At 36.7% G+C, this 23,257-nt stretch overlaps 1 protein-coding gene across 1 annotated transcript in view; it reads left to right on the top strand.

Moving 5' to 3' along the window:
• The window catches only part of LOC128740427 (netrin receptor unc-5-like), a 249,626-nt gene that overhangs the window by 160,037 nt on the left and 66,332 nt on the right, over positions 1–23,257 (top strand). The window contains exon 7 of the mRNA XM_053835968.1: positions 15,514–15,756. Within this exon, the coding sequence (XP_053691943.1) occupies positions 15,514–15,756 (243 nt within the window). The remainder of the gene's footprint in view (positions 1–15,513; positions 15,757–23,257) is intronic.

Here is a 23,257-nt window from a genome sequence, read left to right as displayed (position 1 = left end):
AAACTTTTTGCTCTACGTTGTTTGATTGATGAGACATGAATTGGATTGAATTGAATTAGGTAATTGGAAAACCGAGTTTTTCAGCCATAATTCAGGAGCAAAAAAAATATGTTGAAAATTTTATCATTAAAAGATTAGAAATTGACAATCAAGAAAAAAATATTCTAAAAAATCCATTTGACACAACGTTTTCGACTTTTCTTTGGAGTTTTCTTCCATCACTTAACTTAGAGTTGGACTTAAAATTGGAAATGAATTTGCTTAAAATTGGCCTTGAACCTACACTTGAAATTTGACTTCGAATCGGATTTAAAATTATATTAGAAGTTGTACTTTGAATTCAATAATTCATAATGACTTTGAATTCAATAATTGATAATAATAACAATTAAGCGTGTAGGGCGCTATATCTCTGCATATTAGCGTTGGTAAGAGGAAATGCTTATCAACTTAGGGACTATATTGGCTCGTTTCATTATCCCTGATTTCCCTGATCGCGGATAGGTTCAAGTTGTTACGTGGTTTTTGAACCGTAAGTCTCGCATGTGCATGGTATTTTTCGATATAGATTGAATTATGGTTGTATATAAGCACCATTGGTATTGTATTGAGTTTGTTAAGGGGGTATTTTTATATCTTAATTTTTGTAGTTGCTGACTTTGCGGGGAAATTTTCGAATATCCAGGTTGGTCTCATATGACTGATGCTTACATACTTACATTATCCATCTAGCTCCGCCCATCTACTAACAACAATTCCTTTCCCGAAATACTTGTGAAGATGCAGAGGATTCCCTGGTCTTTAGTAGCAACAAGTATTGGACTAACATTCCTTTCCATCCCACCAGGACCCGCATTCGGACGTGGCCGGCGTCGGTATTGATCAGCATGTAAGGACCTGATAAGGTTGCACAATGAAAAATAGCGTGCTGTCCGAAGTATGGTTTTTCCAGCCATCATTTTGCAATTTTCATCGGTCCTGGTCAATAACGGAGTAGCAGCACACGGGCGGTATCCTATGCTTATGCTTATGCTTATGCTTAATAATTGATAATAATAACAATTATTGTTGAAACTAGACTGGCAAATAGACTTGGTAATGGACATGAAATTAGTCTTATAATTAGACTTGAAATTGTTGTTGAAATTGGACATGAAATTAGTAATAAATTTGAACTTGAAATTGAGCTTAAACTAGGCTTGAAACTAACTTTGAAATTTAATTTACAACTGGACTTGAAATTAGACTTAAAACTATTTTATACAATCTACCAAAAATAGTGGCCGATTAAATTAAAAACTGCGAAACTTTGAGTTACAGATTATTTTTTGTTTAACATAAAATTTTACAAAGCAGGTGGGGCACTTGCCCCAGTGTGTCTCAGCCTGTGCACGCCAGTGTACATTTACTTGACATTTGGTTTGGTCTTACAGAATGTATTCTGAGTTTCATGTAGTATATTGAATACCTCTTTTGTTAGGGATACCAAAGATATGTTTCGACGTAGGACAACATCTTATTTTAACGAGCAAGCTGCGTAAAAAATATGGCAGGTTTTGAAGTTAATAACTCTGCTAATCCTAAATAAATTTTGATGGTTTTCATGCTAATTGAGACACATTAGCTCTTCAGATTAGATATTGCGTGTTTCAAATACTTCCTCATTGTACAAAACCTAGCAAATAATTTGGTAACATAAGCCAAGAATTGCATAAACATCATTTTATTAACTTGCCGCATTTTTTGTGACAATTGATTCACCTGGATTCAAAATAATATAAATTAATTGAATACATTGGTTATTATTTTTGCTTTACAGCTCCAATTGGCTCGAGCCTTCATTGCAGTAATTAAAAACAAAATGTTACATTAAAGTTCATTTCTTTGGGACCACCAGCCAACAAACAAAAATTGAAAATGTAATCTCGATCAGAATAAAAATCAATCCAAAACGCCTGCTTTCAATAAAATTGCCACCAACAGAGCGCCGGACGCTTTCAGGACAATCATCCAACCAAACCACGACGAGTATGCCTTTTGTATGCACAAAAGACCTCCCACCGAAATGATTTGACCATGCATGAAATGCATGCCGTCCGTTTTTGGGCCCACTCATTAAAACCATGGGAGTATCTTTCTCCCGCCTCGCATGTACATACTCTATCCTGTAATTAAACAAACGATGACAAAAAAAAAAGAAACCTACGCCTTCCGGCTCGGAATGACCCAACCGACGTGTTGCGATTCCAATTTGCCGTGGTAATTCAGTCCATTCGAGGCTCATTAATTAAACGCAGAGCATTCAAATTACCGCATGGCCGCCTATTCCGCATCATTCGCTTAATTTTTCGAACAAATCAATTAATCAATCAATCATTCAGTACCACACATATCCTGATTCATTGAGGTAGCTTTTTATGACTGATTGGTTGGATATAGTTGAACATTACAACCTGTATTGATCAAAAAATTGGAGAATGTCTTACTTGAATTGAAAGTTTTCAAATTTCCCTTCCCTTCCCTTCATTACCATGCAACTCAAACTTGTTGTAACTGGAAAAGTACTAAAGTTATATAGGCTGAAGATGCACTTTCATAGATAAGAGTCTTAAAAAATTCTTCAGTACTTCCTTTATTATTACCTTAAAACCATCGCCTCGGGGTACTCCTATTTTCATGCGAACACGTTACAAATGACGCTCGAAACGGGGATGTTCGTTCGCCGATTCACGAATTCCCCGTCGAGCTTCCTTTTGCTCATTCGCAATAACACATTGTTGATGAAAATCTTCAACACTTTGAGTTCAACTCGGCTGCATCTGCTAACCGACGACGACAGGCGGAATCTTGAATAGACTGCATTCAGAATGAGAAGCACTGAAAGCTTCAAGCACCCGAAGCCACTTGTCTAGCCACTTGTTGGCTATGTGTGATGGCAAAATTGAATAGTGAGTCGAATGGGGTCAAAATAAAATGCTCTGTAAATGAAGCATTCCACTTATACAGTACAACGACTCCTTCTGACCGCTGTTGCATCCATCTTAATTTTCCAAAAAAAATAGTTAATTTCTTCCCCTACACTTTCAACGCAAACGCATTAGCGACGTGGATTGCGGGAGTTCTCAGATGAATTCCATCACGAAACGTTCGAGTACAGAGCAAGCAGAAATGTCTATTAGATTGCAAATCAGGTTAAGAATCGCATTCATATGCAAACTTCGCCACTCTATCGCCCTCGATTTGAACGCCTTCGAGACGTAGATGCGCACTCAATCATTTTTCCATGTAGCTTCGGGAGCAATTTTCACCCTTTTATTTTCAGAAAACTTTCAACACAAAGAAAGCGATTTCTTTTCAAAATTTGCAGCAAGTGCAGGTAGAGAGTTTATCGTACTTTTTGCCAGAGCCATTTTTAGTTTCCATTCGCCACGGAGTGAACGAAACGAAGCAGTTTGAGATGAAGCCATTCTTTTTTGTCAGTTAGCGGTGTTGAAAGCCTTAATTGAATTTTGAACGACGATATAGAATTGAGGCTTCCCCCTCGGATACGAAACACAACCGAAAACCTAACGAGGGCCCCAACGCAGCAGTATAAGCACGGTACAGACACAAAAAAATGTGAAGGAATTTGGGAAATTTTCATTAGTGAGAATCAGTTTTCGACGTGTGCGGGTTTTGCAAACCCCACAATACGCAGAACGAGGGTGACGAAACTTTTACCAACAATGAACAGTGATTTGCAGCAATCTTGTGACTATGCTCTTGTGGCAGACGTGGATGAAAAAGTTTGCAAATCGGAAAATGGCAAGCATGACTGACAGTTATTGGGATTAGAATAAAAAAATCGATGCTGACAATAGTGAATTGATTTAGAAAAATAATTCCTTGGTAAATGGAACAGTAGCATTGAAATATTTTACGGTAGTCGCATCAACTCTTCGTCGTCTCTCTAACAAAATATTTAGAATTCCGTAGTGATTCAGATCAATATCAATACTACCTAGCGCCACGATGGTCATATATGGAGAAGTTCCGCGGACTTCCGGGAGCACCCAGACCAGTGGCCAGTTTTGTCCATAAACAAAAACTTATTGTGCGGCACCTTAAATCACACAAGAATTAAATAACTAGATCAAAGAAAGCCAAATTTACTCTCTAGGCTCAGGTTTGGTCATATCTGGACATATTTGGGGGACTCCGAGAACCCATGGAAAGTCAATAACATAATGTGGTACATTTTTGATAATAATGTTCGGAATTGGCCATTGTAGTTCTTGGTACTCAATTTAGCTTACTTGGATCTATTTTAAAAGTTTTAGTGTGATTTAAGGAGTCGTATGACGAGTTTTTGTTCATATTCGAAATTGGTCATTTCCTAGGGTTTTCCGGAGTTCTCAAAACATGTCCAAATATGACCAAACCTGAGCCTAGATAGTAAATTTGGCTTTCTTTAATCTAGTTATTTAGCTCTTGTGTGATTTAAGGTGCCGCACGATAAGTTTTTGTTCATGGACAAAACTGGCCACTGGTCTGGGTGCCCCTGGAAGTTCGCGGAACTTGTCCATATTTAACCAACGTGGCGCTAGGTAGTTGATCTGACTGACAGTGATCTAGGTTTTGCCTTTCTACTATATAAATATATAGTATAAAGGTATAGAAATCACTTGGAAAACCGAAAATGGAAAGAAGGTCCTGCGGGCCGAATGTTATATACCATTCGACTCAGTTTCGAAAACTGAGCATTTTCTGTGTGTGTGTGTGTGTGTGTGTGTGTGTGTGTGTGTGTGTATGTAACGCTTTTAATCTCACTCACTTTTCTCGGAGATGGCTGGACCGATTTTAATGTTCTTAGTGTCAAATGAAAGGTCTAGGTGTCCCATTGGTCGCTATTGAATTTCATACTGATCGGACTTTTAGTTCAAAAGTTATGTATAAAAATACGAAAAATATGGGACTTCATTATCTCATAGATTCCTTAACCGATTTGAACAAAATTGATTGCATATGAAAGAGGAGCCTTACAAACCCTTAACTTCCAAATTTCATGATGATTGGACTTGTAGTTTGAAAGTTACATAAAGAAATGTGAAAAAATAGTATTTAAAACATATTTTTATAACATTTAAGAATTAATTCAATGAAAAACATCACACATTTTATTATTATTTGAAAATTACTGCTGAGATCTATCAAACGAAACCGAGTTATTTAAAATCGGACGGTTCATTCAAAAGTTATTCAAACTTTAACACTTAAGCACCATATATTAAACCGTTAAAACGTGTGAAATCAAAACGTATCAATCAAATGTTGATTGTATTCAATGTGTACGATGTATGTATGTATGTATGTATGTATGTATGTATGTATGTATGTATGTATGTATGTATGTATGTATGTATGTATGTATGTATGTATGTATGTATGTATGTATGTATGTATGTATGTATGTATGTATGTATGTATGTATGTATGTATGTATGTATGTATGTATGTATGTATGTATGTATGTATGTATGTATGTATGTATGTATGTATGTATGTATGTATGTATGTATGTATGTATGTATGTATGTATGTATGTATGTATGTATGTATGTATGTATGTATGTATGTATGTATGTATGTATGTATGTATGTATGTATGTATGTATGTATGTATGTATGTATGTATGTATGTATGTATGTATGTATGTATGTATGTATGTATGTATGTATGTATGTATGTATGTATGTATGTATGTATGTATGTATGTATGTATGTATGTATGTATGTATGTATGTATGTATGTATGTATGTATGTATGTATGTATGTATGTATGTATGTATGTATGTATGTATGTATGTATGTATGTATGTATGTATGTATGTATGTATGTATGTATGTATGTATGTATGTATGTATGTATGTATGTATGTATGTATGTATGTATGTATGTATGTATGTATGTATGTATGTATGTATGTATGTATGTATGTATGTGTATGTATGTATGTATGTATGTATGTATGTTAGTATGTATGTATGTGTATGTGATGACAATTTGCAATGAAATTCAAGAAAAGTGAGAAACATGTCAATAGTCAGAAGTTTTTGAAGCCTCTTAGTGGAATACGAACTCTGAAATTAAAGAAAAGAAAAAAACTTTTACCGACTAAATTCCACTATTTAATATTTATTCGCGACAGATACGTATACGCTTTGAAATAAGACACTGATGAAGCCTGCACGTCGTAGGCGAACTACGTATCTGTCGCAAATAAATATTAAATAGCGGGATTCAATTGCAAAGTTTTTTCTTTTCTTTGATTTTAATTTCAATTGTCATTTTCTTCACTTGCTGTTACTCACAATTGTACACGAAAAGCAAAAAGCGGAGAAAAGCAGTTAATTTAAGTATATAAGTATAGTAGTGTATAGGATCAAAATACTAGTGAGTTGATTTTTCCAAATAAATTTATACAAATTTCAAACAAATTTTGCGCATCAATATATGCTCTTTTCAATCCATAGATACTAGAGCTTAGAAATGTTATATGAAAAATAGGAAGTAAACGTTGCACGGTAGTAACTTTGTAAGATTTGTTTTCGTTAGTGACATTTTAAAGGACAGATGTCTTATGTCATGTATCATGTTTTAATAAATAAATCAAAAATGACAAGCACTGGAAATCATATCGATCATATTTCTCATTCTCAAGCATGTTTATGGCTCAGTTTTTGCACTATTTTTCGACCTCATCTTGTTTTCCTAACCCTCTAACATTGTAAAAACGATGCGATCAAGCTAATGACTATCTTTTCATGAAAGTACATTCAAAAGAAGCTCAAGTTTTGATTTCCATGCAAAAATAATTATCTGAAGGAGCGCCAGCTAAGAAAAAGTTCAATTTCTCTTTTTCATATCTAATGCTCTATTCAGTTATTTTTTCTGATTCAGATATATTGCACAATTGAAGCCAAGCAAAATAGTAAAATTTTGAGATTAATCATTTTGTTGTCGAAATCCTTTTTCTTCAAAAGTGAAGTATATAATAATTTTTCTGAACTCTTGTTTTTCAAAGATGCTAACTTTTGAACGCATGGTATTAATATCAAAATATCAAAAAAAATCTACCCTTTGGGCTAAAACCACTCAAAAAACCCGATTTAATCCACCTAGTGGTGAAAGGAACCTTTGTTATACGGTCTTACTTGGTATTTGAGATAGAAATCGATACGTTTTCGGAACATAATTCATCTATTGGTTAACGTTGCGTAATGCGTTGGTTTACATAAAATTTTTGAAAATTGAATAAGTTTACAAATTTTGAACAAAATAGGAACACTTTTAAATTTTGATAGATCCTATTTTCATGTAATTGCTGAGTAAGGATAAGTAAGTTGTTATTAATTTGAGTAAGTGCAAATAAAAGTAAGTTGTAAGAGGAAATCTTATTCTTTAACATATACATTGCCTAGTAAAGGTCTAGTTTATAGGTTTTTGAACTATGCATAATTTCCTGTAATGCCATTCTATTTGATTCACATCAATAGAGTTTTCTAGAATAATTTTCATCAATTTTTATTAACCTTCGGTTACTCACGCTGTTGTATTTTGTACAACACGTGTAGGTTTTTCAACGCCATATTGTTATAAAGTTACAAATCGTTGTTTAACTAACGAATATTCTTCAATAAACTTATTCTGAGCCAAATGTCATAATTATTCAATGCATTAATAATTTAAATTGTTGGAAAAATAGATCAGCATAAACCGTCATCACAGAAACGAAACAATCAGCATGCGAGGTGTACCGCAATTGACCCCAAGTGGAATTTTCTTTCGTTTCTTCATATGGAAAAATGGTGTCTGTATGCAGCAAAACTAGCCAATGTAAAATGTTTAAAATGTATCCGTCTGCTGGTAGTCGAGTAATTCGTAATCAAAATTAAGGTATTTTTTATAATCAAAGTTCTACAGTTCCTAAACAAGCAAACATAGAGGTATACTATATTCAGCAAAGTTGTGTATTTTTATCATTTGTACAATTTTGTAATACAAGAAAAAGTCATACAACAATTACAAAAAGAGCAAAAATATAAAAACTGAGTTTACAAACTCATATACAATAAATAAGATTTTTCTATCTTAGCTGCAGAGATGGAAGGTTACTGTCTCTAGCAAAATTTCTTGTAATAATGCTCTATAACTTTGCAGAGCACATCAATGTGTTATATTGACACTGAAGAAAAATAATTTTTTTTATTTCACTTTTTAATCATTAAAGTGGATTAATCAAAATTTAGATTCCACCAGACGATAGAGCTTTTAATTTCAAGAAACTGTTCTAAAGGTTCGATAAACCTAAAACTAAGTTTTCCCAGTCAAACCTCTAGTGCGTACGTTTTCTTTGGTTTGGGATTATAGTGCGCGCGAGTAACTGTGTTGCAAAAGTTGGCGCGAGTGTTCGAGGGTTAATATCTTTTGACCGGTAAAACCAATTCTTATGAAATTTTGCATATATATTCGTAGTGTCAAAACCTCTCGTTTGATATTAAAATAATTGAAATTAGGTAAATTATCTTGGTTAAAATCATTATAAATTATTGTTAATTTTGGTGTGGTGTATACGGTTGCTCATAACTTTCAAATTAAACGTCCAATCAAAAAACCATTCAATAGTGATCTATTAGCATATATTATCTTTCAAATGAGACTAATAGCGCATAAATCGGTTTGGCCATCTCTAAGAAACAGGCGATAATTATTTCCTTGTCAAAACAGGTTTTTTAAGCATAACTTTTAAACTACTTGTTTGTTTTCAATTAAAAATTTCTGAATAATTTAGCTTTAATAAGGGCTTTCATTTGATACTAAGATCGTTGAAATCGGTCATGTAGTTCTAGAGAAACCCGTGTCACGTATTTTTCACACTTTTGCTTATAACTTTTAAACGAAACGTCGTGTCACGAAGCAACTCAATAGTGATCTACTAGACAATAATACCTTTCAAACAAAAGTAATAGCGAACGATTCGGTTCAGCCATCTTTGAGAAACAGGCGATAGAAAAAATCATTACATACATACACACACACACACACACACAGACATTGCTCAAATCGTCGAACCCTATCGATTGGTATATGTGACTTGGCCCTCCGGGCCTCGGATCAATTTCGTGTTTTTCGACCAATTTTTAAACCTTTGTTATAGTATAACAAAGGTAAAAATATCAAAAAATCTGCTATGAACATATATTTCATATTGTCAGTTCAAAACAAGTTTCGTATGTGGCTCTGAAACCCAAAAGTTAAGGCCGACCGATTATAAAACTAAATAAGGTGTTCATCAAATAACATAAATGACGCTTACAAGTATTTACGCACCCAAGGAAAGAAAATATAATTATTCTACGCAATACGTTGTGAATTTTACTGGCAAATAAGGATTTTGAGGAATACGGAACGGATATTTAAAAATATAGTCAAGTTAATTATAGATGTTCCTGAGAAATTAAATAATGATTATTGTGGCAGTAGAAAGGCTAGGTCACGCCGCTAGGTGGATTAATTCGGGTTTTTAATTTTAGCATAATTTGAGGTGTCGCATGATAAGTATTTGTTCATGTTCGATACTGGCTATTTCCCACAGCGATAACTTAATCCGGAACATTTCCGGTTAATCCCAACACAGTTTAAAACTCCTAAAATGGTCGGCAATGGGCATATGTTGCATAAAAAATCAATACTGGCTGTGACTTACGCTCATTTTGAAAGTGCCATTGAAGATTTTTATTTACTTTATATAAGCATTTTGCCCTTGAAAACTTCAAAAGGGCGTAATTCAAAAATTCGTCGATCGATTTTTTTAAAAAGTGGCTCAGAGGTGTAGGATGGCAATACAAACCAACTTGCATTTTTCGTTTAAATGGCCTATTTTATTTTTTAATAACGGTGTTTTGAACACCGTGCTGTCAACATGGTTAATCTCGACATTCAAAACATAATTGAATGGAGCAATGCGAATGATCTCAAACTAAATGCACCTAAGACTCAAGCATCATTTTTAGGACAAGACACATGGATGTACATGAAGCTCCTCTTGTCAAACTGGATAGTGAAAATGTAAATTATTCTGATATCGTAAAAAATCTTGGCATTTTCATGGACAGTAATCTGAATTGGAAAGCTCAAACTAATGCGGTCTGCCAAAAAGTTTATTTTGCATTGCACACTTTGGTAGCATTAAAATATTGTACTCCACAGCAGATGAGATTGAAACTTGTACGATCCGTAATAATTCCTCTATTCGAATATGGAGATGTACTTTTCGCTCAGTCAACAGACGAAAACTTTCGTAAGTTACAACTTGCTATCAATTCTCTCACCAGATTTGTTTACGGATTAAGAAGATTTGACCACATTTCAAGTTTTTCCAAATTGATTCTTTATTGTAGTTACAGGGAATATATACATTTTAGAATTTGCAGTATGACGTATACAATACTAAATCACTCTCCAGTCTACTTAGAAGAATATTTTACCGCAACACTTCCTAGAACGCTGAACGCTGAACGCCCTTTCCGCTCTGTGACAAGCTGTAAAACTAACGGCAATGCTATTAATAATGCATACAAGTTCTAGGAGCAGGTGAGGCTTTGGTGATAGTGCTTCTTCACACAACTGCCTTTCATATAATATCATCCAATGCGATGTTGAACAATCAGTTTGATAATCGGTTATTTCACCGTCTTATCTTACTAAGTTCCTTACTTACTTACTTACTTACTTACTTACTTACTTAGGTGGCTTGCCGTCCTAAGACAAAGCCTGTTGAACAAAGTTTCTCCATGTAACTCGGTTGAGGGCTAACGCTCTCCAATTCCTCGGACAACGGGTACTCTCCGCCAGATCTCGCTCCACCTGGTCTAACCATCTGGCTCGCTGCGCTCCTGGTCGTCTTGTTCCTACCGGATTTGAGGCGAACACCATCTTTGCAGGGTTGTTGTCCGGCATTCTTGCAACATGCCCTGCCCATCGTATCCGTCCAGCTTTAGCCACCTTCTGGATACTGGGTTCGCCATAGAGCTGTGCGAGTTCATGGTTCATCCTCCGCCTCCATACTCCGTTTTCCTATACGCCGCCGAAGATCGTTCTAGCACTAGTCGTTCGAAAACTCCGAGCACTCGCAGGTCCTCCTCGAGCATTGTCCATGTTTCATGCCCGTAGAGAACAACCGGTCTAATAAGCGTCTTGTACAGGGTGCACTTTATACAGGGTGCACTTTGTACAGGGACTTAGTCTGCTCGACCGCAATCGCTTGTGGAGCTCATAGTAAGCACGACCTCCGCTGATAATACGCCTCCGAATCTCACGGCTGGTATCATTGTCCGCCGTTACCAGTGAGCCAACCCAAGTAACAATTTGGGTTTTATTACACTCTTATGATGACATTTAAGACCAATACTGGTCTTGAAGACCACCATAAGAGTGCAATAAAACTCACATTGTTACTTGGGAAGGTAGACAAATTCATCGAGTACCTCAAACTCATCGCCGTCGATCAATATACTACTGCCCAAGCGGTGTCGTTCGGCCTCGGTTCTGCTGGCCAGCATGTACTTTGTTTTAGACGTATTTACCTTTAACCCAATCTTTTCTGCTTCGCGCTTTAGTCTGGTGTACTGTTCAGCCACCGCCACAGATGTTCTGCCGATAATATCCATGTCATCGGCAAAGCAGACGAGTTGACTAGATTTGTTGAATATCGTGCCCGCGTGTTGATATCCGCTCGGTTCATAACACCTTGTAGCGCTATGTTGAACAGCAGGCATGAAAGAACATCACCTTGACGAAACCCTCTGTGTGATTCGAATGAACTTGACAATCCACCCGAAATCCGAACACAGCACTGTGTACCATCCATCGTAGATTTAATCAGTTTGATGAGCTTCCTGGGGAAGCTGTTCTCGTCCATGATTTTCCATAGCTCTTTCCGGTCGATGGTATCATATGCGGCTTTGAAGTCAACGAATAAATGATGCGTGGGAACTCTGTATTCACGGCCCTTTTGGAGGATTTGCCGCAGTGTAAATATTTGATCCGCTGTAGACCGACCTTCGACGAAGCCGGCTTGATAAGTTCCCACAAATCTATTCGCAATTGGTGATAGACGGCGGAAAATGATTTGGGACAGCACTTTATAGGCAGCATTGAGAACGGTGATCGCTCGATAGTTCTCACAGTCTAACTTGTCGCCCTTTTTATAGATCGGGCAGATAACCCCATCTTTCCACTCCTCCGGTAGCTGTTCCGTATCCCAAATTCTAACAATTAGTCGGTGCAGACAAAGGCCAGCTTCTCTAGTCCCATTTTAATAAGCTCCGCTCCGATGCCATCTTTTCCAGCTGACTTGTTGTTCTTTAGCTGCATGATGGCCTCCTTAACTTCGCCTATCGTTGGGGCTGGCAGCTCTTCCCCGTTTGTTGCACCGTCGAAGTCGCTTTCCCCGCCGCCATGGCTCTCCGCCTGGACTCCATTCAGGTGTTCGTCGAAGTGCTGCTTCCACCTATCCTTAGCCTTAGCCTTAGCCTTAGCCACTAAGTATCCTTAGCCGCCTCAACGATCTAATTTTTCCATCCGTTCAGGTACCTCACCCTCTAGTCGGACGTTGGATGTGAAACCGCCATGTGGTACGTACCAGCGTAATTATTTATGTTAAAAATTATGCTCCTGCATAGTTTGTCGTAACTTCTTCCGTTTGACCAAATCATACGCTGCTTTGAAGTCTATAACAAAAGTCTATAAGTCTATAACACCCCTCGGCAATTATGAACTGCAGTTGTGTCTTCCAACAACATCAACCAGCGGGGCAAGAAGTGGAATAGAATATTGTAAGCAGAGATGAGACGAGCTATGCCTAGATAGTTACAATAGTTGATGGTGATTAGGCATGTGTAACACAATACTCCACTATACAGTGGACCCCCGTTCGTTTGAACGATTCCTCATGCAAACGAACGGGGTTACTTTTTAATTTGAACAATTGGTAACCCGAAATATGCTGAAACCTGTGTGAACTGGTCGCCCTGCTCTTTGTTATTGTTTTGGTGGTTTGATTTAGTTGGCAGTTGCAAGCGCGAATATTCCATTCTCCACTCGGATTTCTATCTTAATCGTTGGGAAAACGAAATGTGAAACCGATTAAACACGCTAGGTCAGTATAAACAAATCGTGTTTATGTGCATTGTCTGTATAAACAAATGATGTCATGTTGAGAATGACATTTGAACCATTTTTAATTTTCACGTCGTGCAAACCAGCGGGGTTCAAATTAAAAAGCGTTCAGATTAAAAATGGTCAAACGAACGGGGGTCCACGGTATTCAATAAATACTATCACAATATCTTCGTAAGGCTAGCCAGGGTATGAAAATCTAAAGAGAAGAGCAGGTGCCGGACTAATGGGATCTTTGGTCGTACGCAAACTGATAAACAACGGCTATCTCCACCAGTGATTAAAATTTTCACTCACATGTAGGATAAACGTTTTTCGCTCACCCATTATTCTCATATGACAACTAGATTCTGTGCTTATCTGTTTGTACAAAGCGAACGAAAAACATTTTGCCGCTGCAGAATGAGAGTTGATAATATCTCATTGCATTTGTCCCTGAAAAACATTTATCCTCTCACTCAGTGAACCATGAAAAATATAAATCGCAGGTGGAATTGGCGCGAAACTCTAATGCATTACTAGGTATATAATGAAACCCATGGTGATACCCAAATACATAAATTCGGTTGTTTTATATGTCTCTCTCTTGTTGACTGGTTGCTTGGTAAATTCAATAGTAACCTGTGTATTTTCGTCTCTGAAAAACGGCTGATACTGCTTTATCCTCTCGCAACAAAGAGAGGATAAACTCGTGTTACGAAAAATTAAAAATAAACAAATCATGATCGCGTGTTTCTAGGGATAAAGGAAAATATGGATAACCTGCGCTCACGAGCGACAATACATATGTATAAAACATTCTCGTTTCTCTTTTGCTAGGTTATAAGTCGTAGTAGGCAAAATTCATTGAATATCGCGCATTCGAAACGATAAATTGAATGCCTGATCTCCACACATTGTGGGCGGCATACAATAGTGTCTGATTCGTAGGAGATAAGTAATATTCTAAATATAGTGTCTCACCAACTATTAGTCGCGAGATTAGGTATCTTCTTAAATCCCAATAGTATTATGAAAATAATTTACTATGAATAATCCATAAAATAATACGAAACAACATAATCGCTACAGACCTATGTAGGCGAAAAAAAACAACGATTATTGGAAACTTGGTAGTTTTGGAATATTAGGGCTCTACTCAAACCAGCGCTTATAGCAATTCTGGTCAGATTATATGCCTAATTTTCATTTATTTATTTTTGGTAAAATCGACCAAACTAATCAGTTAGTGCCTCATCAGATATATCTAAGACATCAACCGCATCGCAATACCAGATTTCACAGTATAGTAAAAAAATGACTACGAGCTGTTTAGTATCAAAGCAACACAATTTCGGATGCATGCTGGGACTTTTGTAGCTGCACATTTTGTAGCGGAACATTTGCCGAAATAGAACTAGCGCTGTCTAATCCTCGCTTGGCGGCACAGTGTCGATGTTTTAATTTATGTAGATCAAGCAAACGACGGGATACGGTGGCAGATTTTTTGCGTCACGCCAAGGTATATTACGTCAATAAAGTCAATCGTATTTGGTCTGCATTCGAAAAATTTATCATTTTCAATAAAACTGGAGCAAAGTTCAAATTAGACACACATTTTTGAGAAACCGACGTACTGGTGCGCAATCAAGTACAGGTATACTTCGATAGTACGTACACCTTTGCTTCGTTTAGCGTACGTATTACCGAAATGTATGTACTATAGAATCTCAATTTTAGGTTAATTACGCTAAATATTGCATGAAATTTGCAAATTTGTATACACTATTGAATTAATAAATGTTTTAGTGGTATTGCCTTAGCAGGCAGCTTAATTTTTAATTTTTTTTAAATCAATGATTTTGCCTTTTGTGAAGCTTGGAATAGCACAAGTGAAATGTTGCTAGAAAATGTGCGTACTATCGAAGCAAATTGTACGTATTATTGAGGGTACGTACTATCGAGGCAAAATGTATGTATAACTGAGGGTACGTACTATCGAGGGTACGTACTAACGAAGTACTTACTATCGAAGTATACCTGTACTTTCAAACAATGTGAATCGTTGAAATCTCGCCCAATTTTGGGAATAAATCCCAGCTGCGGAGTTCTTTCACTGAGGTTAATAAATTATCCAATATTTTCCAACGTTAACTTATATCTAACGCGGTGAGGAAACCAAAATATTTGCTCCTGATTTCATTTTCCGTTTTCCAATATCGCATTAAATAACGAAATGGAATATCGCACTCAGCTTGCTGCATCTTATTTTCATAATCACTTATCAACGACCTCTTTTAATTGCCATTGCAGTTCGCCGTTGGTCCACGTGGTCTGCCTGGAGCACTTGCTCGCCTAAGTGCATTCAAATTCGAAGACGTATCTGCCGTACCCAGAATCTGGATTTCTACGATAAGGCTTTGGTGAAGCATCATCAGCAGCTGGCTGCCCTTATGGACGACCAGGAGGAACAGGGCAGCAGTGCCTTTGGCTGTCACGGCAAGGACACCCAATCGATCGTGTGCCGCGGTGGCGAGTGCAAGATTGATGAAACAGGTAGGGAAATTTTACCTTTTTCATCTCCCTGGACCCTTCAATTGCGTTGATTTTGAACTAGAAAATGTCACATGGATGTAGAATACCGGCTAATTAGAATTGATATTCATGACGCGTAAACATTTTCGTGTTTACGGTTGGTGTTCGATGCTGAAATGCTTGCCTCTGAAAACATATGATTTGCAACTTCATCATAAAATTGTCGGCTTTGATTTGTTTATTGTACTAGTCAATTGAAAATTTTACTTTCATTTTAGCCAAAATGTATGGTCTGCCATTGGCCAGTCTAGCAGGTGTATGAGTACTTCAATAATATGTCAATTAATATTTCATATCAAGAAAATTTAATTATATTCTGTGCACCATCGAGCCGCGATTCGATATTTCTGCACAAGATACGAATACACCACATTCGAAACGAAACAGAGCGAAACAAACTTTTACGGGGCTAATTTAAATTGAATAAAATTGATTATTCGCGATCGCACCTATACCGACGGTGCCTGCGGAAACCATTAAAATTGCACGTAGGGTAAATAAAATATGACTGCTTACACTCTGAACGACACATATCGCATATCAGTGCGTCTCAGTTTGGCACTGGTCTAGGCAGGAATCGTTAGCGAAAATGGTGCTGCAGGATAAATATTAATTCATGTGGTGTCACGCAGTTTTTCCTCGATTGCGTAACACTGTCCGTACTGGTTCAACTATTTAATTTGTGGTGAGCCATTCTGAGAGTAAATATTTAAAAATTTTATTCAAGGCGTTCTACAGGATTGGCAATGTCTTCTCAAAAGGCAATGAAGTTAATTTACATACCTTGCTTTTAAACAATTTATTTAGCTATTAAGGTGTGACTTTTAAAAAACACGGGCAGGCACACTCTGGAATGTGGAAACGGTTTGTATGTATTGGAAATAGCTATATAAATTTTAAAGATAAGAAAAAGTTGTCAAATTTTGAAAATGATGTTTCTTGGATTTTAGTCAAATCAATGAAAAGTTAGACCAATATTATTCATTATCACCGACGTGTCGATCTCTACAAAGAGACTTCTTCGGAGATTTGAAAGAAACGATTCTGTTGTGAAGGTGACATAAAAACTTACAACACAAGAAACAACACTTACTCTCTTTTTTTCGCAAAACTAAGAATCACATAACATTTAGATCAAATTACTGTCGTTGTGCAGCCAGTGCACAGTGGTTCAAACAGCGAAATACGTGATCGTTTGATATAGCGCCAAAACGTGAAGTTTTTCGCTTATAGTGTCTTTAGGAACATTTCTTGGTATAATAAGCCCCTTCTTGTGAGAGAAACCTTTGGGTGATTAATTCCCTTAAAAGTGAGATACGAAATTTATTTTCTCGTACATTCAAGATGCAGGTTTGGTACTTTCGGCAAAGTTGTAGTAAATATCAATACAAACAACTTTGTCAAAGACACCATACTTGTATCTTTTCATGGAAATTGTCTATGAAGCGTTATTCGTGGACAAACCCTTCAAAACAGTTTTTAAACCCTGGCTTATTCTGGTCAACTTTTATGTGTTCATAGTGTTCTAGAAAGTTGTTTATCTAAAATCAACGTTTTTGTAGAACATTATTATACGCGATTTTCTGCAGTTTCGGAGATTTTGAGCATTTTTGATGAAAAATAGTACTAATTTGAGCCTCAATATTTCCCAAGGTGGCAAATGGTGGCAGACCAAACAACTCCTACTTAAAAGTACAACAAAAAACCTTTAAAAGCAAGTGTCAATTGTCTGTATCCGTTTGTATCCTCAAAAGTTATAGTTGTTTTAAAAATCCATCTCAGTCATGTTTATAGAACAATTAAAATGTACTTCGGATGCAATAAACGCCATTTTGTATACGTTGACAATCTCTTTTTAACAAGTTGAGCTACCAGCAATTTTTCGCCTATTTTCGAGTCGAAAATAAATGTAGACTTAAAATTATTTGCCGCAATTAATAAGAGCAAGACTTCCAAATAACTAACTTAAGTCTATTTTGTTCAATACCTTCGATTGATGTCTTTTCAAAAGATCACACTCATAATGGGCTGGTACCGAATGGCCGAAACACAAATGGTCGAATTTCAACAACAGTCAAAGAAGGCCGAATTTTCTCGGAATGACTAAATAAGTATTTAATTAGAAAACACGAATTAACAAGCAGTTAACAATTAACTTTACTCAAACCAAAAATAAAATAAGCAACACATCTTTTTGTTGTACTTTTAAGTACGAGTTGTTTGATCTGCCACCATTTGCCACCTTGGGAAATATTTAAGCTCAAAAAAGTACTATTTTTCATCAAAAATGCTCAAAATCTCCGAAACTTCAGAAAATTACGTATAACAATGTTCTACAAAAAAATTGATTTTAGCAAGATAAACAACTTTCTAGAACACTATGAACACGTAAAATTTGACCAGAATAAGTCAGGGTTTAGAAACTGTTTTAAAGGGTTTGTCCACGAATAAAGTTTCATAGATAATTTCCATGAAGAGATACAAGTATGGTGTCTTTGACAAAGTTGTTTGCATTAATATTTACTACAACTTTGCCAAAAGTACCAAACCTGTATCTTGAATGTATGAGAAAATAAATTTCGTATCTCACTTTTAAGGGAATTAATCACCCAAAGATTTCTCTCACAAGAAGGGGCTTATTATACCAAAAAATGTTCCTAAAAAAACTATATGCGAAAAACTTCACGTTTTGGCGCAATATCACACGATCACGTATTTCGCTGTTTGGACCACTGTGCAGTGGCCCGATTACGTTAGTTTTACTGAATACAATCATACTCAACAACGTTTAAAACAACTGATATTTCTCTGGAAATCATAAAGCAAAATTGCCCAATCTGTTGGAAATTCGCGAGCAAGTCCAGAACATTGTCGTTAATGTAAAATAGAATAAATATCCATCAGCTGGCACACATGAAACGAAACGCTCGATTAGCGACAGCATAAAATCTCACAACCCTCGAGATAAGATTTTACCGCCCTACCGCCCGGTTCAAATCAGCACATCAGCAACCAGATCCACAGACAAATGACTCATCCATCACGACGACGACGAGACTACCATTAGCGGCATTGATCTTTGCACATTTCGTTACGTTTGAACGACTTAATTTCCTATCCGCGTCAACCGCTACGATGCGGATTTACCTCCTGCTCCCGTCAAGCAAGGACGCAGAGAAAAACTCCTTCTTGTACACAACACCCTGTCGTCGTCACTGGACCGTCGTCGGTCTGTTCGACTAGATTGGCCGATTCGTTTTCCACAGTCATTATTCGATTGCAGCAATGGTATTTCAATAGCGACAGCGCACTCACCACCAGCACTGAATGCTGAGCGCATTGCTACTGACTGGCTTTCAAGAGCAACACAACGGTGGTGGCGCACAAAGGCGGGAAAACTCAGCAGCAGACCGAAAGGAAGGAGGAAAAAATCAAGATTTTCCTTCTCTTTGTACGCGCGCATTGCAACAAACAAACGGATGCACAGTGGGTTAAAATTGCTTTAAATTTTTCATCTGCAAAATTAAAACATTTTTTCGACAGTTCCTAATGTTTACACGACCTTAGTTTAGTTTTGAAATTTACTTGCCACAAAACCACTGTGCTAATCCGACGGGATGAGTCAACGGGAAATGGTGTGAGTGGGCACTGCGTCTTGCTCGGATTCGATAGCTGCGGTACTGGGGGGGTTGATAATTGCCGTATACAGTTTCAGGATCAGAATCCGAAGTTTTTCGTTTTTCCTTTTCCGACCTGCTTGATGGTGTGGTGTTTTTTTTTCCTTCTTATTCGCTCAACCTATTGTATAAGATAGCCTTTATCCGTTACTGGCATCTATTTATTACCGTCATGATGTACACGCCAAATGATACAGCGCGAGTGGTAAATGTTGTTTCGATATTGGTGAATCGTTTTGCTTTTCTCGAGAAAAGTAAAAAGTTGAAACCACGATGAATTTTTAATTTGGTCTGCATTAAATGGATATTAGATCTAAATATTATTTCTATCTGATGTTCATCCACATATTCACATTTCTATTATTCTCCACCATTATCCACCAAAACAAAAAAGCAAAGCCTAAGTAGGGTAAGGAACCGATTAGTCAAAGCTCACTTACTTTAATTACTTGAAATTAAATGAGCTTAATCTGTAGTATTTTGTATTTTGTAGAGTATTTTCAGAATCTTTTGAAAAGAACATCATCTTGAACTACTGTATTTTCTCTTCGATCAGCGCCATTGAGATAATAGGCAGCAATATTCCAGTGTTGAGTGGACAAGTGCGCAGTACAAATTCTTCAAACAATGTATCACGGTTATCATAATCAGTTTTCTCAGTTCACCACCGGGATGATAACCGAAAGAATTGGCCGCTTTTTTCTGGAAATGACACAACTGAATACTTCCCAGCTAGAATTTTTCATCAGCAAAGACAAACATCAGCAGTTCGTACAAATATACATGCTAATAAAGCGCATTTGAAGGGCAAAACTGGCATATTCAAAATTCTAACCGGTAGCTACAATTGTCCCAGCATCCTCGTGATGCTACAAATATATTGTCCGCCTAGACCGCAACGTCATTTACGCCTCCTACGGGTAAACGTACATCGCACTAATTATGGTCAACACGAATCCATCCGTCGTCTAGCTTTGGCATATAATGCAAATGACAGTAATCTTTATTTTTAGTGTTTGTCTTTTCTGTTAATTTCTGTTTCTGTTTCTGTTAATTCAAATCATTGTAAAATGTGCTTAGTTATTAAGTGTTATATTAATGTGACTTTGTGCATGAAAAGATGTTGGGCTTTTGCGCCGCTTTGAGAACTGCACTGTGTATTTTCAAGATGGCACTTCCCAGTCATATTAATTATGCTAGGGAAGGTTCTTATGATAGTTATAGATCCCTCCCCCACACAAATCTATACCTATTAAAATGGATTTCTGTCTGTCTGCCCGAATGTTCCTTATAGAACCGAAAACTACTTAACCGATCGGTGTGAAAATTTGCATATAGGGGTTTTTGGGGCCAGGGAAGGTTTTTATGATGGTTAGAGATCCCTCCCCCCACTAATAGGGGGGGCTCCGAAAATTAATCAAGCAAATGGAAGAAAATTTTACATGTGGGTGTTTCTGGAGACAAGAATTTTTCTACGGTGAATTGAGACCCCTCCCCTCTTTAGGAGGGGAATAATGACCCCTCTCCCTTTTAAGAGGGGGGGCTTCCAAACAAATGAAATACAAATTTCTTCTTAACTCGAGAACTAATCAAGCAAATGGAACCAAATTTGACATGTAGGTGTTTTTGGAGACAAGAATGTTTTCTATGGTGAATTGAAACCTCTCCCCGCTTCAGGAGGGGGGGCTCCTATACAAATGAAATACAAATTTCCTCATAACTCGAGAACTAATTAATCAAATGGAACCATATTTGACATGTGGGTGTTTTTGGAGGCATGAATTTTTTCTATGATGAATTAGGACCCTCTCCCTTTTTAGGAAGGGGGGCTCCCATACAAATGAAATACAAATTTCCTCATAACTCGACAAGTAATCAAGCAAATGGAACTAAATTTGGCATGTGGGGGTTTTGGAGGCAGGAACTTTTTAATGATGGTTTGAGACCCCTCACCTATGTGGTAGGGGGATAAGGACTCTCATACAAGTAAAACAGACATTTTTGCGTAACTCAAAAACTAATTGAACTCGAGAAATTTTAGACTTTTTCATAAAACATTAATCAATAACAAGACCACAGAAAACTATCAATACCCAAGTAACAATTTTAATTCTATTATTGCAACCACTTCTCCTATAAAACTATTTGTTTAAAACCCGACTTAAAACTTTGAAGGCACAGCAGCTTGTATAAAGCCATGTTATAATTTCAATACAACTTATCGGGCCCACTCTACAGGAGGCATTTGGGAATGATTTTTATAACTGCTATAAAATCACATTGTTATATTATTTTGCTCTTAACGTGGTATACATGAGTTTGACAGCTACTTTAAAAAAACATTTTAAACCCATTATATAAAGAAAGAAATCTTATGAAGCCTATAGAAAGCCTTCGCAAATTATTTTTAAATATAATTTGTCATGTGCAACAATTTTTTCTTGCTATTTATTCTAGAAATATACTTGCGACAAGAAGTAAGCAATTTAAACCGACATAAAATGAATATCATTTAAACGACGACGATTATAATTTTTTAATAGCATTTTTCAATTGAAAACATTGAGGCATGTAGTTGAAATTAGCAACGCATTCGAATTTTTCGTTGATATCATAGTAAATACTTCGAAAAATTGTAACGCGCTTCAAAAATAATCAGAAATTAATATTTTCATATAGGTTTCATGAACATAAATCTGTGCATAATAACATTATTTTCGATCATTTTTGTTTCTCCAGCACCTCCGAGGAGCAGAAGAAAGAAAATCGATTTTTGCTAATAAAATTACGTTACTGAATAAGATTCGATTGAACGAAAATAATGTTTCAGCATAATAATATATGGCGGAAATTTTTATCATGAATTTAATTACGATTTTTCGATAAAACTCTCAGGTAATTATGTTGCTTTGATAGGATAGCACACATTTTAAAATACCTTTTTACGCCTATTTGGCTTACAGTAAACTTTATAACTGCAAAAGTCACAGCTCTTTGCAGGCTATTTGGTTGTAAAAACAAATAGAAAGGCTCCTTTGGCAGCACTGTTTTTGGTTATTTTCTTTTTCGAGGCTTTGCTTTAGTTGTCATTATAGCAAGGTTGAATAAATACAATAAATATTGTCGCCGCGCAGATCGTCGCTGTAATTTCGCCGCTATAATTAAAGAGGATAAATCTAATACGGACATAGACGATACGAGAACCGTTTCTCAACCCGCATCTTCGTTACAACGTGACTGTGGATGTTCCCAAAGACGAATTCATCATGATGGATTTGATTTCAACAGTTTAATTTCTCCAGCAACTTTTTCTTCATGTGACGTCTTTCAGAGTCGAAAGATACCATGGGAAGAGATATTTGCAGAAATCATTGAAATGGTTAGTTACACGCAACTAATTTGAAATTAAGTACTAATGTTTTATGTGATAGTTTCAGCCACAAACAGAAGCAAATGGCGTCAACATAATCTATCACCCAGTTTTTGAATGACAATACTTTGGCTAGTTTTCAAGAAAGTACGGGGATCTTGCGGAACCACATATGGCAATCGATTGTTTTTTCCCGTGTCACCTCGTTGTCCCGTTTATCGGTAGTGTTCCGACCGTATCTTCCGCAAACTCCCTCAAAGTGAAACCACCTACAACATGGGTCGTATACACGCTACTGGCAAGGGTATATCCCAATCGGCGCTACCATACCTCCGCTCGGTCCCGTCGCGGCTCAAGCTGATCAAGAAGCTCGGTAAAAAAAAAGCATGACTTCGTCGCAGATCGGAATTCGCAT

The sequence above is a fragment of the Sabethes cyaneus genome, chromosome 3 (assembly GCF_943734655.1).
Source record: "Sabethes cyaneus chromosome 3, idSabCyanKW18_F2, whole genome shotgun sequence".
Classification (NCBI taxonomy): domain Eukaryota; kingdom Metazoa; phylum Arthropoda; class Insecta; order Diptera; family Culicidae; genus Sabethes; species Sabethes cyaneus.
This window is presented reverse-complemented; position numbering and strand designations above follow the sequence as displayed.